General features: G+C 50.2%; 1 protein-coding gene across 45 annotated transcripts in view; it reads left to right on the top strand.

The window, feature by feature from the left end:
* The first annotated feature begins 874 nt into the window (after positions 1 to 874).
* MAP4K4 (mitogen-activated protein kinase kinase kinase kinase 4) overlaps positions 875 to 17,762 on the top strand; it is a 192,335-nt gene continuing 175,447 nt past the window's right edge. For 32 of the 45 annotated variants that reach the window (XM_070429794.1, XM_070429828.1, XM_070429822.1 and 29 more), the window contains exons 1-2: positions 875 to 1,107; positions 1,361 to 1,426. In XM_070429794.1, the coding sequence (XP_070285895.1) occupies positions 1,051 to 1,107; positions 1,361 to 1,426 (123 nt within the window). In that variant the 5' untranslated portion in view covers positions 875 to 1,050. The remainder of the gene's footprint in view (positions 1,108 to 1,360; positions 1,427 to 17,762) is intronic. The other 13 variants (XM_070429831.1, XM_070429829.1, XM_070429815.1 and 10 more) reach the window with 1 other exon arrangement.

The raw sequence follows: 17,762 nt of genomic DNA, 5'->3' as shown, positions 1-17,762 counted from the left end.
CCAGTAACATTCTTGGTTAATTTAATTAAAATTGGTTAAAAGGCAAAAAAAAAAAAAAATCTTGGTTAATAGGATTGAATTGTCTAACTACTGACAAGTTTCCAAAGTTGCTGGAAGATGCCCGTTTATTGATCCTTAATGATCTCCAGGCACAGAACTCGGGTTAGTGGCCATGACCCCAGACACCTGAGCAAGTAGCTCAGCACGTGGCAGTTAGAGAAGCTGTGCAGTGCGGGGACCTGGCCGGCAGGGAAGGCTCAGCGAGTCCCCGGCTACAGCGGGTTGCAGAGTTGGCCTGGAAAAGAAGAGCAAGGACAAGCAAACCCCGCAGGGATCGGAAACGAGGGTCCTGAGAGTAGAGAATGCGGGGCGGGAAGGCGATGAGTGAGCGGGAGTGAGGAGGCGGCCCCGGGAGAGGGACACCCTTCGCGTCCCTGGGGACAGGAGGCCGCAGCCTCTCCCGGGAGGAGCGAGGGTCCGCAGCCTCTGGCACTGAGTCCCGGCTCGTTGTTAGTGCGCGGCAGCCGCACCTTCCTGCGCTCGCACCATACCGCGTCTGCCGCAGCCCCGCCGTCGTTCCGCCCCACCTCCCCGCCGCCTGAGGCTCCTTCACGAACCCCGGGCGTCGCCCCGCGACTGGGGCGGGGCTGTGGTGCGAGCGCTTCCGCCCGCTTTCCAGCCGGAGCCGGGAGGGAGCTGCGTCCGCCTGTGGCTGCGGCCCCGCCCCGTCCGCTCCGCCCCCTCACCGCCCGCCCCTGAAGCCCCGCCCCTCGCCCCGCCCGCCCCATCCAGCCCCGCCCCACCAGCCCCGCCCCCAGCCCCGCCCCGCCCCGCCCCGCCCCGCCCCGCGCCCGGGCAGCTTTGTCTCGCGGCCTCGCGCTCCCTCGGCTCTCCCGGCGTCGCGGCCCAGCTCGGCCCGTCTGCTGGCGCCGCGCGGGGCCCGAGCGCCATGGTGTGAGCGCCGCCCGCGCACGCCCCCTGCCCCCCGCCCCGGCCTCGCAGGCGGACACCGCCGACCCTCTCCCGACGCCCGCTCGGGCGAACGGGAAAATGGCGAACGACTCCCCGGCGAAAAGTCTGGTGGACATCGACCTCTCCGCCCTGCGGGTGAGTGGCCGCGCCCGGGAGAGCCGCGGGCGCGAGGCCCCTTTGTCTGCCTGCGGGGGTGCGGGGCGGGCGCGGGCCGGGCGCGGGGCGGGGGCGTCGGCGGGTCGCGCCCCGGCCCCCGGCCCCCGGCTCCGGCTCCGGCGAGCGCGCCGGGCGGCGCCCAGCTCCTCGAGGCCGCCCGGTCTGTGCGGCGGCCCCGCTCTGTTGGTTCATTGTTCGCCGCTCGCGATGGTAACCCTCCCTTCTCGCCTAGGACCCGGCGGGGATCTTCGAGCTGGTGGAAGTGGTTGGAAATGGCACCTACGGGCAAGTCTATAAGGTCAGTGTGGGCGCCCTCTTTGTTCCCCGCGCGTGGAAACTTCTCGGGGACCGAGGGGCCGCCGGCCCGTGGAGAGCTGCCTGCAGGCCGCGCGCGCAGTCGGCGGGCTCCCACCGGCCTCCGAAGACCTCATTTCCTGGCGGTGCGATAAGGAAAGAAGCGGCGCTCGCCGGCACGCTCTGCCCTGGAGTGGGAAGACATTTTTCTAAGACAGCCCTCATTTTGTTGTTTTTCCCAAATCTGGCCCTCTGAGCGTGTGCGAATTAAAATTCAGAATAGAAGGCCTTGTCTGTGATTATCCTAAACCACTGCCTGGCCCTCTTGAAAATTGTCCTCATGTTTCCTCCTGTGAGTGCTTGCCAAGGCCGAGGTGCAGAGTGGCGGCACTTTATAACGATCAGACCTCCTTCTATTGACGGAAACACATTTGGGGGCAGGAGGGAGGGGCGTGTGTTTGGGCCGCAGGAGCCGGAAGGATTGCCGTGCGCGGATTATAAAGTCTAGTTCCAGGAATAACCTGTTTGACAGGTGTGTAATTGACACAGAAATGAGGGAGGGCGAGGAGGAAAGAGGATGCCCAGCTTTCACACCCACCAGGCCTTTCCTTTCCAACACCCACCGCCCCACCGCGCGTGCAACGCGCCCGGGAGCCAGCGGCCCTGAAGCTGACCCCTGGCGGCCTCCGCCCTCCTGGCGCATCCTCCCGGCTCGGCTCTTTCGGGAGGGGAGTGCGGGAGGCCCGCCCGTCCGAGCGGAGGTGGTGCAGGTGGTGCAGGTGGTGTGGCGTGGAGGCGCAGGCCTGGAGCACGCCACGCACCGCGTGGGGTGCTCCGCGTCGTCATCGTTTCTTCTCCTTAAACGTTTTCTGGGAGTTATGTGCACGGGTCATGCTTCCTAGCTGAGAGGGTGCACGGTTGAGAGAAGAAATACTTCCTGAAGCAGGGCTTTGTGGTTCTCCATGAAGAACTGTCATTGTCTCATTGGGAATGGAGGAGGGGTTGGCAGCTGACTTGGGCATTTTCTGCGGCCACTATTGTCTGTCTGCGGCTTTAGGAGAGCGTTCGTGGGCCACTTGAACCTCCCCCCAGCCCGGCTTCCCCGGCCTGGGCTGTAGATGGGCCTGGGGTCTGGACTTGAGCTGTTCTTAGGGATCGCAAGTGGAGCAGCCTATGTTTTGTTGTTTAGCCCTTGGGGCCCTGGCCAGATTTTTGAATTTGAAAGGGAGCCCTGTTAAGTCAGCCTTCTGGGCTGGACTGAATTGGACGCCTTTGGGACGTTTTGGAGAAGATTGTGTTGCGGTTCACGGAGTGGCCTAGTAACGGCTGTAACACTCCCCAGCCCCAATGCTTGTTCAAGAAGGAGTGGGTTTTTTCTAACCCGGTTTTTCTGGCCAAATCTCAGTGGTGAGTGTACTCTTCCAAGTGAGTGAGCCAGCGCTTGTCTCTGACCTGGTCACACGGGTCGGTTGTCTGTATCTTCCTGGGCCAGCTTGGATGTGAAGGGTGGTGAGTAAACCAGAAGCCAGCAGTCTGGTTTAAACCATAAGGAAAAAGAAAGACTGGAACCTTAATGTGTGTTAATGGCTTTAAGAGGTGGGAGAGCTTTGTGGCCGTGGCAGCAGGTTCCTGGTTGTTACGGCTCCTCATTTCCTCTCTGCTTCTAGCCCCTGAGCACTGCATTTGGGAAGTGTGGGGATTCTGGCAGCAGCACAGCTCTCTGACTACACAGTTTGTACCTTTGAGAAAAATCTCAAATTATGCAAACCTAAGGAATTAAAAAATCTGCAAAAGAGGCATACAATCATGAACAAAATAGTGCCTGAGATTTTGCTAACCAGCAGTTCTATTTTATTATTTTGGAAAATTTCAACATAGACAAGGAGAGAGAATAGATTACTCACTCAGTTTAACAGTTACCAGCACATGACTAATCTGGTATCTGTGGTCTTCCTCCCCCCCTTATCTTAACCATTTCACCCATAAACACTTCAGTATGTACCTTTTTGGTTTTGTAGATAATCACAATGCCTTCTCACACATTTTCCTGATTGTGTCATGCGTATTTTCATACTATCACAGAAGTTCTTTAATAGTTATGGACTGGGAAGTTTAAGTCTTAGTGGTGGAGATAGTAGAAACAGTAACGTCTCCATTTTCTTCTCCCTTCAAATGTGTAGTTTCTAGAACTATTATGCATTGGAGTTGTTTAGGGTATTTGTTGGCATGATTTGTATATGGTGGTTTTGGGATTTGGTTATTAACACTTTAGCATTTGTTCATTGCTGCTAAACATCCTGCAATGTGAATAGCATCAGAGTTTGGGAAATATTTGTGACTAATTATTTATAAAGAATTTTTTTTTCTTAAAGCAGTTTCAGGTAAAACACCTGTCAGCTGAACAACCCATTGTCCTAATTTATTTCATTAAGTTTTTCTGTTTTTCACTTTCTCTGTGAACTTTTTATGTTATAGCGACAGTGGTTGTTTATTTTGAGAAGATTATATGTGAGGGAGTTTTTTGAGTTTTGATATGTTCTGTGAAAATGGCTTTTTTGGCATAGGTATATCTATAAAACCCTACTATGCAAATAGACCGAATGGTGGAACAGCCAAACAACCAGTCACTCTGATGTGCGCTGGCTACTAAGGGGCTCGCACGGAACATGGCGTCGGCAGTAGGCGGCAGAGCACGGAACATGGTGGGCGTCTGGGCGTTGGCCGCAGCAGGATGATGGAGCGGGTTAGCGGGGCCCCAGACCAAGGCGGGTGCTGGTCACTGTCATCGGGGCGAGCCTCTGGTGGTTACTGAAAATTCTTTGCTCCCACGCGCCGTGGTCCTGCCCGGCACTCGCACTTGCTGCCGGTGCTGACCCCTTTGCTCTATGCCATCAGTGTGTGTGAGCGGAGCCAGCGCTGTCAGCACGTGGGAGCGGGGCTACCGGCAGGCAGGACCGGGACAGCGGCAGGAGGGGCTGGGCGGGGGCGCGGAGGATGGGCTGAGACCCACCCGCCCTGTGCCCATCACAGTCTCGTGGCCCACAGTTCCTTTCAAGGTGCATGAATTCGTGCACTGGGCCCCTAGTAGTTTATAATTTTCTCTGTCTCTAAAAAAAATAATACGTAGTCTGGGTATAGTTGAACAGTGTATACCTGTATTTTAAAAAAGGATTTGAAACACAGGATACATTTTATTGAGAGAAATTTATTTTTTGCCTTAGGTTTCTGAGGGCTCACAGGGAAGGGCACGCACATAAATTAAAACTTAAAAAAATTGTGAATTTCTCTTTGCAGTGTTTTATTCATAATACCACATATGTGTAACAGAAGTATCTATAGGATGATCTTGTGCATGTTGAGTAAATATAGTGAATTTCAAATATTTTCATCTAAGGGAGAAAGTACTAGCTTGAAAAATAAAAACCAGAAATAATAAATCAAAATTCCTTTTATGTTACATTGGATTTTATTACTTTAAATATTTTGACTGTTGTTTTTTTCTTGGGGTGACTGCTGCTATTGTATATGACGTGAGGATACAGTGGCTGGTATTTTAAATTGTCTTGACCCGGAGAAGGAAGACCCTGTCTCTGGAGAGGTACTGGAGGGAGTGAGAGGGAGGGTGGAGCTCAGTGGGTGACGTGTCTGCGGTCAGAGCTACTCCCAGGAAGGACCGAGCCTTGGGCCTGTCTGACCCTGGTGGGGGCGGTAGAGGAGGAGAGTTCTCTGGCCGGAGGATGGTCAGCAGCACCAACACTGAGTTTGCCACTGTTCGCACTGTGCTCCTGCTGTCACCCTCATTCGCTGAAGGAAGGTGGGGAGGGGCGTGTGGCAGGAAGGCTGCTGGTGACCTTTGGGAGTGCAGGAGGGTCAGGGAGCAGTGGGCATCTCGGGGAGAGGTTGTTTGTGCACGATTCTTGGAGCATTGAGGAGCCATTGGAAGTGTGTTGGGCTTGAGGTCCCTGGGAGCAGGAGATGTGATCAGATGATGTTTTGGAAAGGAACAGGAAAGATGGCTCGCCTAGGACAGCAGCCCAGGAGAGAGCAGGGGAAGCGGTGGTAGCAGTGGTGGTAGAGAGCGAGAGCAAGAGTGGAGGGGGGGTGGACTCTGGACTCCATTGAATGTGGTGAATTCGCTCATTCTCCACAGGCTTTGGTGTGGCCCTTTAAATGGGTGCACTGTTTGCCACTGGATTAGGAGCCTTGGGACTTGTGAAAGTGCCAAAACCACTTTCCATTGCGCACCAAAAAAGTGCCATATAAATTGACATTTTGAAGCAAGCACTTGGACTGTTGTGAGGAGTTCTCTAAATGTTATCTTCCGAGTGTTGCATCTTTTGTTCTTAACCAGATGTTCTTCCCAGGGGGCAAAACCAATTTTGTAGAAGTAGATGTTTCCTTAGGAGGCACGTTGGCCTGCCGCTGGGTGGCCTGGACAGACTTGTTCGGACCGAGTTCCTTAATGTAGGGAGGATTCCGGACTTGGGTCAGGTGGGAGGAAGCCAGCCCTGCTGGACACATGTTGGTGTGCACCTCTTAAGAAATACCAACCCCAAACTTCCAAAAATTGTTTAGGAACTAAACTAAATAAGGAACATCTAACACCAGGTAAAGCCCTGCTGCTGATGGGTTTTTAATTCTTGTTGCTTGAAACTTTGTGATAAACATGTGTTCATTTGCATAGCTGCGGACTTGTACTTTGCCTTTAGGGACCATACCTGAGGGCTCCCAGATTGTGAGAGGGTTCAGACCAGGCTGAGGGGACCCCCTCTCCCCCCGCCCCCCAGTGCATGAATTTTCATGCACCGGGCCTCTAGTTAGTAAATACTTGGTCACTGGTTGTGAACAGCTTTTTGAGCCAAGGAATTGCTTGGTCTTAGAACATTAGATGGTTTCCATCTCTCAGTTGTATTAAGTTTGTGATGCCTGTGCTTCTTATCATTAGTATCAGTGCTTTCATTTTTTTTGTATCTCAATCATTTAAAAGAAATTGGCAAAGAGTAGAAGATAGAGATAGTTGCACAGGTGCACTGCTTTCAGCCCTGGGTGGTCTGGGCCTGACAGACCTGTGGGCCCAAGGCTGCGCTGACCGGGGACAGGCCCTGGAAGGCCCACTTCCTTTTAATATGCAGGTCTGTCATGGACATTGAGGTAAAGCACGCAAAATGCAGACTGCTTGGCAGTTGACTGTTAGAGTCAAGGACTTCACAGGGAATTCTCAAAATCAAACTAGTTAGGATTTGTGACAGTTTTAATGGTTGAAACAATTTTAGGTTACTATCTTACTTTTTAGATATCATATATATATATATATACATATATATAAATATTTTAATCCTCACCCAAGGATTGTTTTCTCTCTCTCTCCCTCTCCCTCTCTCTCCCTCTCTCTCCCTTTTTCTCCCTCTCTTCCTCTCTCCCTCTCTCCCTCTCTTTCTTTCTTTTTAGAGAGAGAGGAAGGGAAAGGGAAAGAGACGTTTGTAAGTGAAGAGACACATCGTTCAGTTGCTGCCTGCACGACTGGGGATCGAACCAGCAACTTGGGTATGTGCCCTGACCGAGAATCGAACCTGTGACCATTCAGTGCACGGGACGATGCTCCAACCAACTGAGCCACATTGGCCAGGGCACTACCTTACCTTTTAAAAACTTTCTTTCACAAGTAGATGCATAGATGATCACAGGTAATCCTATAAAGTACTTGCAAGTAATTGCTTTGAATATTTACTACAGATTTTTTGTGAATTCAAGTAGGTTTCTTATAATACCAGTTGGCATTACCAGTGTTAAAATATTAAGATATATTTACTATTTAATTTGGGACCAGGAGGATGAACTGGACGGAAAATGCCAAATATGGGACATCCACTCTGCCTCCTGGGATGTCTGCTTCCCCAGGCCCCATGCAGACGCTGTATTCCCACAGCACAGGCCCTGGCGCAGCACTCAGCCTCAGCAGGGCTCTAATACAAAGAACTAGAAAAGTGAAAGGAAGAAGTAGACATACAGAATACCCTGTCAAATAGCTATAAAAGTTTTTACTCAGTTTCTGAGACGACTTTGTGTTCCCCAGTCCCAGACCACTTGGAAGAGCACTGACCTGGCGGTGGGTTGTGCCAGGGCGCTCGGCGCTGGGGGGGGGTCGGCGGGGGGGGGGGGGTCGGCTGCCTTAACCAGCTGGAGAATGGGGGTCCACGCCCAGCGGGCGTTCTCCCACCTGGAGAAGTAGGGAGCCAGGCACAGGCTGCTGACAGCTTTATGCCTAATTTGTCTTTGATCCTGGGGCTCGGTAACTACCTCAAGTATGGCCAAATTATTCTATCAGATTTAAATAATGAAAAGAAAAAGTCACTTTTACGTTATGAGTTAAAAACTTTATTTTCATGGTATGATAGGGCAGGGGTCCTCAAACTTTTTAAACGGGGCCAGTTCACTGTCCCTCAGACCGTTGGAGGGCCGGACTATAGTTTAAAAAAAAACTATGAACGAATTCCTATGCACACTGCACATATCTTATTTTGAAGTAAAAAAACAAAACAGGAACAAATACAATATTTGTATTTGCATGTGGCCCGCGGGCCGTAGTTTGAGGACCCCTGTGATAGGGCCTTAAAAACTTAATCAGAGTCATTAAAGCACATGGTTACAATTTAGTGATGCTAAAATTCTCAAATCAGAACTCGGAGTAGTTATTCTAGTCCCAAGAGGAATCTATTTTCAATGCTTTTAGGTGCTGCATCTGAAATTTACTGCCATATTGCTAAATTATGTGCTTATTTGGCTATTTCTTCATCAGTTTTATATATTTACTGACTTTTGACAGTACAGTTGTTGAACTGCTAGTGTAGTTCTATGGTAGTTGAAGATTTAGCTCTTATATTCATCTCCCTTAAATGAATAAGTATATCATAATTTTGGGTTAATATGATAATTGCTTATGTTATCATGACTATGTAAATACCACTTATCTCTGAGCCTAGCAGTCTAATAGGATTGCATTTCCTTTTTTAAGCTCTCTTTCCCCCTCATGTTGCCTTACTTCTCATTAGCCCAGTTTTCTGTGTACCTGTCATTGCATTGCCCTAAAAGATTCACAAATGCCAATTTTTCCAAATGCTTAAATAAGTCAGATGATTACGTGTTTCAGATAACCTGTTGACTCCACTTATTTCTTCCCTAGAGGTATCTCACAGCTGGCCTGGTGTGGTTGCCTCCTAGACCTGGTCCCTAGCTGCTGCCCTGGAACATCTCTGTCCTGGACACCACAGTCTTCTTTTTTTGGTTTGCTGCCTCATCCTCCTGAAGCACCTCCTCCAGTAGCTTTGTAAGAAAGGTGCATGGCTGTAAAGGTCCTTGGGTGGCCGGAATGTTCTTACTATTTCTTTATATGGGATTTGCATGTCAGCTGTGTGGTTGACAGTATTCTCGGTTGAATTTCTTTTTTTCTTAGAATCTTGAATACAACATTGCTCTGTTGTTTTCGCATGACTCCTTTTAAACTCCTGGGAAGCTTCTAGGGTATTATCTTTATTCTTGGTATTAGATTTTATGAGTGTGTCTTGTTGTCATTTACTGTTCTAAGTATTTGGTTAATTTTTTAAAGATCTGGAGATGTCCTTTTTTTCTGAGAAATTTCTTTGTCTTTCCCTCCCAACTTCTTTGCTTTCTCTTTTTGGAAGTCGTGTTAGTCACCTCTTTGATTTTCCCTATCTTTTCTTCTATTATATATGTCTTTTGGTCTTTTTGCTTTGCTATTATGAGATGTCTCTGCCTTTACATTTCAGTTTTTTTATTGAATTTTTAAATTAGAGCAACGCTCACTTTTTTTAGCTGTACTGTTCTTTCGCGGATATGTCCTTATCTTTCTGAGGAAATTGAGTATAGATTTTGTTCGTTTGTTTGGTTTTCTTGTGCTCCTGCATTTTTCCCTGTTTCACCCAGATTTCATTTTTTTTCTGTCTATTTTGGTCATTGTCTTTAATGCTGAAGATTTTCCTTAAATGCCTGGAGGTTCATGACTGCGCGTCTTTGAAGTCCAGCGCTAGAACTGGGTCCGAGGCTCAGTGTGAGGGCGCAGGAGGGTGTTGCTGATGGTGCTTCAGTGTCGGAAGGACAGGTGGGATCAGCACATGATCACAGACTCGGAACCCCACTCTGAAATATCTATAGGCCTTTTTTTGGGGGTCAGTTTCTCTCAGAGGAATACTCAGAGGCTTTTCCTGTTCAGGGTCTCTCCATCTGTTTATTGTAGTTTCGGAGTTCAGGGCAGAGAAAGGAGCTGAGCGCCTGTGGTCTGACATGTTGACTTCTCAGCTCTGTGTCCGTGACTTTGCCGTGTGTCCTCTCACAGAGCATGTTTCCTTCCTTTCTGCAGGGACTAACCTTGGGCTTCAGGAGAGCAGCCTGCATTAGGTGGATGGAACCTGGCCCTGCTCCCTAAACACCAGTCCTCCTGAGTACTGCACTGTGATTAGTGCTTCCACATGACTATCTTCCCAGGGTTCTGTGGGGCAAGTTGCCTTCCATTTGGTATCCTCCTCAGTAGCCACTTAGATTGTAAGGTTTCCTCTTTACTGAATGGATTACCACTCCATCCATTTTTTAAATTGTCAAAACATGTTAGAAATGACCTCTGCTGTCACTTCTTCCCCTTTATTTCTTTACTAGAGGCCCAGTGCATGGATTTGTGCACTGGCGGGGTCCTTCGGCCTGGCCTGCGCCCTCTCGCAATCCAGGACCCCTCGGTGGATGTCAGACTGCCGGTTTTGGCCTGGTCCCTGCAGGCCAGGCTGAGGAACCCCACCGGTGCACTGGGCCTCTAGTATGCATATAAGATCTTTGGTTAATCTCTTCCCGCTGTCACCCCTACCCCCTTCCCTCTGAGATTCATCAGTCTGTTCCATGTTTCCATGCCTGTGCGAGGAGTGTCTGCTCCTGGGTGGTCAGTGCATGTCATAGCTACCAGCTGAACAGTCCAACGGTCGAACGGTCGCTTAGGCTTGTATATATATATATAGATTCTTCTGTTTATCTTATAATCATGGGTTTTTTTTTTTGTTTTTGTTTTTTTGGAATTAACCCCACTGAATCCTGTGATCAGCTCACCAACCTAGAGGTTTACTAGAAATCTTATCTTTGACTTTAAACTTCTTTGATTTTGCTCAGGTGTTTGCTATTTTTCATCCAGAACAAAAACTAACGAAACAACCATAGCAACAACAGAAAACAAAACCAGAAGTAAAGCAGTGCCTTAGTGCTTGGCCTCTGTGCTGACACTCAGTTTGGGAGGTGCAGGCCCAGGGCGGTGAGGATGAAGATGGGAGCGGGCAGGATGCAGAGCAGTGCCTTACCGGGCTTGCTGCTACCTGAACAAGCCTTTGAGAGGTTTAGAAGTCCCTTCAGCAGGTTTGCTTTTGTTGTTTTAAACAGCTTTCTTGGAGGTATAGTTGATGTATCATGAAATTCACTCATTGCAAGCTTACATTTCAGTGATTTTTAGTAAATTTACTGGGTGGCGCAGTCATCACCCCAAATCAGTGTTAGAATGCTCTTGTCTCTTATATTCATTTACAGTTTATCCCTGTTCCAGTCCAGAGCTCCAGACAACCACTAGCCCTGTCCCTTACAAATTGGCCTTTTTGAACATCTACACTAATAAAATAGAAACATGGTAATTAGCGTATGACCGCTACCCTTCCCATTGGCTAATCAGCATATCCTTATGCAAATTAACTGTCAGCCAAGATGGCGGCCGGCAGCCATGCACTGAAGTGAACAGGGAGGCTTGCTTGCTCCAGTGACTGCAAACTCCAACGTTCCCCGCCTGCCGCTGCCGGCCTCTCAGCTGCAACTCAAAGCAACTATGTTGCAAATATAGAAGCTAAACAAAACCCTAGAAACCGGCTTTCAGTCAGCCGGGCTTCAGCCAGCCGGACCACAACATTGTATCAAATACAGAAGGTAAACGCCAGAAACCTGCTTTCAGCAGCGAGGCCTCAGAGCTAAAGCTGGCCCAGAATAGAAAAAAAGAAAAAAGAAAAAAAGGAGCAGTTGGGAGCTTCAGTCACCCGCCAGCCTGAAAACGGCCCTCAGCCCCTCACCCAGACTGGCCAGGCACCCCAGTGGGGACCCCCACCCTGATCCAGGACACCCTTCAGGGCAAACCAGCCGGCCCCCACCCATGCACCAGGCCTCTATTCTATATAGTAAAAGGGTAATATGCCTCCCAGCACCGGGATCAGCGGAGCAGCAAGGCTCCCGGCACCGGGATCAGCGTGACAGGGGGCAGCACCCAAACCCCCTGATCGGCCCTGCTCTGTGGATGATAGAGGGTGGCGCCCCAACCCCCCTCCATGGGCCTTGCTCTGTGTGTGACAGGGTAGAGCCATAATCTCCCCATTGGCCCTGCCCTGAGTGTGACAGGGTGCAGCGCCCCAACCCCCTGATCCGCCCTGCTCTGTGTGTGACAGGGGGCAGTGCCCCAGCTACCCTATCGGCCCTGCTCTGTGCGTGACAGGGGGGAGCTCTCCAACCCCCTGATCGACCCTGCTCTGTGTGACAGGGTACGGAGCCCCAAACCCCCTGATGGGCCCTGCTCTGTGAGTGACGGGGGCAGCGCCCCAACCCCCTGATTGACCCTGCTCTGTGAGTGACAGGGGGCAGCGCCCCAACCCCCTGATCGGCCCTGCTCTGTGCATGAGAGGGGGTGGCGCCACAACCTCATCGACCCTGCCTTGAGTGTGACAGGGGGCGGTGCCCCAATCCCCCAATCGGCCCTACCATGAGCGTGACTGAGGGTGGCACCCGATCCACCCTGCTCTGTGCATGACAGGGGGTGGCGCCCCAACTCCCCAATCGGCCCTGCTCTGAGCCTGACCAGGGGCTGCACCTAGGGATCGGGTGTGCCCTCTGCCACCTGGGAGCAGGCCTAAGCCAGCAGGTTGTTATTTCCCGAGGGGTCCCAGACTGCGAGAGGGCACAGGCCGGGCTGGGGGACCACCCCCCCGAGTGCACAAATTTTTGTGCACCGGGCCTCTAGTCTACACTAATAAAAGAGAAACATGGTAATTGGCGTACGACCGCTACCCTTTTCATTGGCTAATCAGTGAGTATATGCAAATTAACTGTCAGCCAAGATGGCGGCCGGCAGCCAGGCACTGAAGCGAGCAGGGAGGCTCGCTTGCTTCAGTGACTACGGACTCCAACGTTCCCCGCCTCACTTTCCGGCCTCTCAGTTGCAACTCTAAGCAACTATCTACTATGTTGCAAATAAGAAAAGAAACAAAAGCCCAGAAACCGGCTTTCAGTCAGCCGGGCTTTAGCAACATTGTATCGATGTTTTCAGCAGCCAGGCCTCAGAGCTAAAGCTGGCCCAGAATTTAAAAAAAAAAGAAAACAAGGAGCGGTTGGAAGCTTCAGTCACTCGCTTCCAGAAAACAGCCCTCAGCCCCTCAGCCAGCCTGGCCAGGCACCCCAGTGGGGACCCCCACCCTGATCCAGGACACCCTTCAGGGCAAGCCAGCCAGCTCCCACCCGTGCACCAGGCCTCTATTCTATATAGTAAAAGGGTAATATGCCTCCCAGCACCGGGATCAGTGGAGCAGCGAGGCTCCCGGCACTGGGATCAGCGTGACAGGGGGCAGCGCCCAAAACCCCTGATCGCCCTGCGGCTCTGTGTGTGACAGGGGGCGGGGCCACAACCTCCCTATCTGCCCTGCTCTGTGCCTGATAGGGGGTAGCTCCCCAATCCCCTGATTGCCCTGCAGCTCTGTGTTTGACAGGGTGCAGCGCACCAACCCCCCCCCCCCCCCCCATGGGCCCTGCTCTGTGTGTGACAGGGTGCGGCGCCCCAACCCCCCCCCCCCCACCCCCCATGGGCCCTGCTCTGTGTGTGACAGGGTAGAGCCATAACCTCCCCATTGGCCCTGCCCTGAGTGTGACAGGGTGCAGCACCCCAACCCCCTGATCCGCCCTGCTCTGTGTGTGACAGGGGGCGGTACCCCCAACTCCCCTATCGGCACTACTCTGTGAGTGACAGCGGGGAGCTCCTCAACCCCCTGATCAGCCCTGCTCTGTGCGTGACAGGGTACAGAGCCCCAACCCCCTGATCGGCCCTGCTCTGTGCGTGACAGGGGACAGCACCCCAACCCCCTGATGGGCCCTGCTCTGTGCGTGACAGGAGGTGGTGTCGCAACCTCCCCATTGACCCTGCCTTGAGTGTGACAGGAGGCGGTGCCCCAACCCCCCAATTGGCCCTACCCTGAGCGTGACTGAGGGTGGCATCGCAACCTCCCGATCCGCCCTGCTTTGTGCATGATGGGGCGGCGCCCCAACTCCCCAATCTACCCTGCTCTGAGCCTGACCAGGGGCTGCACTTAGGAATTGGGCCTGCCCTCTGCCACCGGGAGCAGGCCTAAGCCAGCAGGTCGTTATCTCCCGAGGGGGTCCCAAACTTCGAGAGGGCACAGGCCGGGCTGGGGGACCCCCCCCCCCCCCCCCACCCGGCCCCGAGTGCACAAATTTTTGTGCACCGGGCCTCTAGTTTCATATAATTGGAATCATGCGGTATGTGTCCTCTGGTGTCTATTTTCTTCCACTATGCATCATATTCTTGAGGTCCACTGTACTGCTAAGTGTGGCAGCTTATTCCCCTTTTATTGCTGGATAGTTTCCAGAGTGTAGGCATGGCGCTGCAGCTGGCTGTTTCCCCCAGTGAAGCGGGTGGCGGCTGTGTCTGGTCTGGCTGTTCCACTCTGGCCTGGCATCCCGACCTGCACGGAGGAGCTGCTTGGTGAAGGGAGAGAGTGGGGCTGTATCTGCGGGGCTTCCCATTCTCATCAGAGCAGATGCCGTGGGCGTGGTGGCCCTGCCTGCCTGCCTGGGCTGCCTGTCTGTCCTTCCCCGCTGGCATCACTGGGAGTTTGTAAGTTTCAGTCGTTTCTTTCACTGTGAATCCAGTTTCTGATCCTGTGAAGACGCACTGTTTATGATCAGCGAGGTCTATGAGGTCAGGTATCAGGAACTAGGCTGAAACAGTTTTCCTTCTTGTGCTTTTTGGGGGATTTCATGTGTATTAGCCACCATTTGCCATGTGGTGCTGAAGACGGGTTCCCTTCATCGCAGGCAGACACTGGGCCTCACCAGGATTTAGAAGAAAAACAAAAAATCGATTCTCTTTCGTCAGAAGGATGGATACCAAGTTAAAGAAATGATATCTTATATTACATATGGGGGAATACAATTACTCATTTGATTCGCTTCCAGTGTACCTTTAGAGTATTTTTAAAATCGTTTATTCTAAAGTACTTTTATGATGTCTTTTATGAGGGACTTAACTGCATTCAGGCAAAATTTAATTAAATTTACTAATAGTGCCCTTTGGAAAACCCTTGTACTTGGAGCTTTCGTTCCTACCTGCTCTGATGATAACACAACACTGCTGGCAGCCAGAACCCTTGGCCCGCCAGTGCTCTGGGACCCTCTTCATGTCCTTGCTGTGCAGTTTTATGACTGTTCAGTTTGAGATCTCAAGTCAAGACTGCTGTGACCTGAGTTAGGGCAGTGTATCCAAGGGGCATACAGTTTATTGGGGTCCCACGTTGGGCACCGAGTCTTGTGAGGTTGAGGATGTGCATTAACGTGACACACAGGCCACCGAGAGTCTTCATTCACCTCCGAGGGGGTGCCGTCACTCCAGGCCTTTTGTTGGAAGTGGGCACACCAGCGCGTGTCTGTTCGCTCTCTGTATGTCGTCTACACGGGGTGGGGCAAGAGTAAGTTTCAGTTGTTTGTAAGGAAAATAATACGATAATTAATAAGTAATAATACAAGAATAAACTGTTTCGTGTACTCACAGCTCTAAACCTGCTTTTGCCCACCCTGTATGCTCTTGTATCCATTCTTGTTGTTCCCTTAGTTTCCAGAAAAAACTTGTGGATGTTCAGTTTTTTACTCTTTAGTGATTTGGGGACTGAGTATCTGTCTGGATATTTTGAGCTGGCTCTGCCAGGCAAGATTCCCGTCAATCAGTCCTCCAGTACTTACCGATACACGACCTGTGCAAGGCACCAGGCCAGGCCTGCTCACTGGTGACGAAGAGGAAAGGCAGTCATCTCATGCCCTAGTGGAGCAGGGAGCAAGCAATTTGAAGAGGATGATGCTGTAGGTGGAGAAGAGCCGGGTGGTGGGTGTGCCACAAAGTCGGATCTGATAAGGCAGGTGAGGTGTGCACGGTGAAGCTTTGTGATTTAAATTCAGGTTCTCTGGATGCCACTCAGATGGGCGAGGAGCAAGGACAGTCAGCCTGTAGTTGAAACAAGCCTTGAGCTGATGACTCATCCTCTTGGTTGAGAAACGTGGAATAAAGATAGGAGGGCGTGTCCTGGCTTATGGTAATGGTGGCCCTTTCAGTTTGCCACAAGCCCTCCTTGGGAGGCCTTCCCTCCAGTGTGTGCAGCTGTGGTGTTCATCCTGCATCAGCGAGGAGTTGACAGTTTATCCACTCAGTACCGCAGCGTCCCCAGAGAAGTATGTGGAGGAGTGGCTTCAGCAGCATCTGGACTCGTCTCTGGAATATTGGGTCCTCACCTTGTGCCCTCAGTGAACACAGTGGAGGCTGCTTGGTTGAGCTGCTGCTCGCCTGGACCTTGGGCCAGAAGGCACTTCTGTAAAAAGGCAACAGTGCTGTTGGTGATACTCAAATAGTTTTTAATAAGTTTCTGGAGTTCAGATACACACGGAAACGATTTAAAAAGCGGAGTTTTGCATTTCTTTTTAGGTGCTATATTTATTTTTTATAATATAGGCAAAAGGTAATTTTATTTTTCTAAGCTTACTTGAGTGAAAGGGTTTTGTTGGTTTTTTGGAAAAAATTTAATATCACGTGAAATATTTCTAACCTTTCTCTAATAATGCTGACAAGATGGCCTTTGCTAGCTATCAAAGTGTGAATTGTTTTTGTCTTATTTTGTTTAAATAAGGCCTCTGTCAGTCAGCACCAAGATTGAATTAATTTGCTACTCAACTAGTTGAAAATGTATATTCTCCTTCTCACTTATTATATGAAAAAAGTGACTTAAAATACTAAATAGAGGATTTTAAAAACCCCTCACTCGGGAATGTTTACTCAAGAGAGAGAAGAATGAAAGAGAGAGAGAGAGAGAGAGAAGAAACATCAATGAGTTGCTTCCCATACAACTGGAACTGGAACCTGCAATCTAGAACCTTTTTCTTGTACGCTCCAACCAACCGAGACACTGGCCAGGGCCTGTAGGATTTTCTTGAACTGTATTTTGTTTCATTTCTTTCTGGCTCTTTCTGCTGTGGATTTTCTTCTCATTTGTGGTTTGTCTTTCCCCCTTTTATCTGCTTTCTTTTGGATTAATTGAGTGGTTTTATGATTCCATTTTCTGGCTTATTAGCTCTTCCGTAGGTTGCTTTAGGGTTTATAGTATATACTTTTAACTTGTCACAGTTTACCTTCAAATGATATATATTTCACGTACAATATAAGAACATTATAATAGTATCACTTTCATTTCTCCCTACCTTGCCTTATAGTGTTTTTGTTATACCTTTTACTTTTATATATCATAAGTCTCAAAATATATTGGTGTTATTTTTGTTTAAACAGTTAACTATCTTTTAAAAAGATATACATAGTAAGGGACAAACCCTAATGTAAGTACCATGTGGTTTGTGTTTCTGGTGCTCTTTTTTTCTTGTATAGATCCACATTTTATCTGGTATCATTTTTCTTCTGCCTGAAGGACTTTATCATTTTTTGTAACACAGGACTGACTGCTGGGGATACATTTTGTTCAGCTTTTGTCTGTTACTGGAAAGGGGACCTGGCTCTGAGTGCGTCTGCCGAGTCAGCTGGTGGTGTGTGGGTTCTTGACTTCATGCAGGAAGAATTCCACAACACAGGTCCAGGTGAACTTTAGAGGATGTTTATTAAACAATGAAACAAGGAAGGGCTGGGGAAATGAGCCTCTGCTGGTCTGCTTTGGCTCATTAGGAAGTCTGAGAAAAGGGGCCTTGGGGACAAGCTCAGGGTGTTTGCCTGGGATGAACTACCATTGCCCATTGTTGTCCGGGTTACAAGCCTAGTGGAGTCCCTTAGAGATGCTTGCCTGTGGGAGAAGGACAGGCTGGGGGAGGCACGAGTGCTCCTGGGAGGGACAGTGTGCGCTGGGACCTTTGTTTTGAGGGATTCTAAAGGCTGGGAGTTGAGGATCGGTCGTAAAGGAGGATTTCAATAGAATATTAATCAGCTTTATGCTGATGTACCACAATGAGATTGATTCTCTTAACTCCACCTATCCTTGGGTGTGGTTGGC

Source organism: Myotis yumanensis, unplaced genomic scaffold (assembly GCF_028538775.1).
Source record: "Myotis yumanensis isolate MYYU_CA2020_CCGP unplaced genomic scaffold, mMyoYum1.0.hap1 SCAF_11, whole genome shotgun sequence".
NCBI lineage: Eukaryota > Metazoa > Chordata > Mammalia > Chiroptera > Vespertilionidae > Myotis > Myotis yumanensis.
This window is presented reverse-complemented; position numbering and strand designations above follow the sequence as displayed.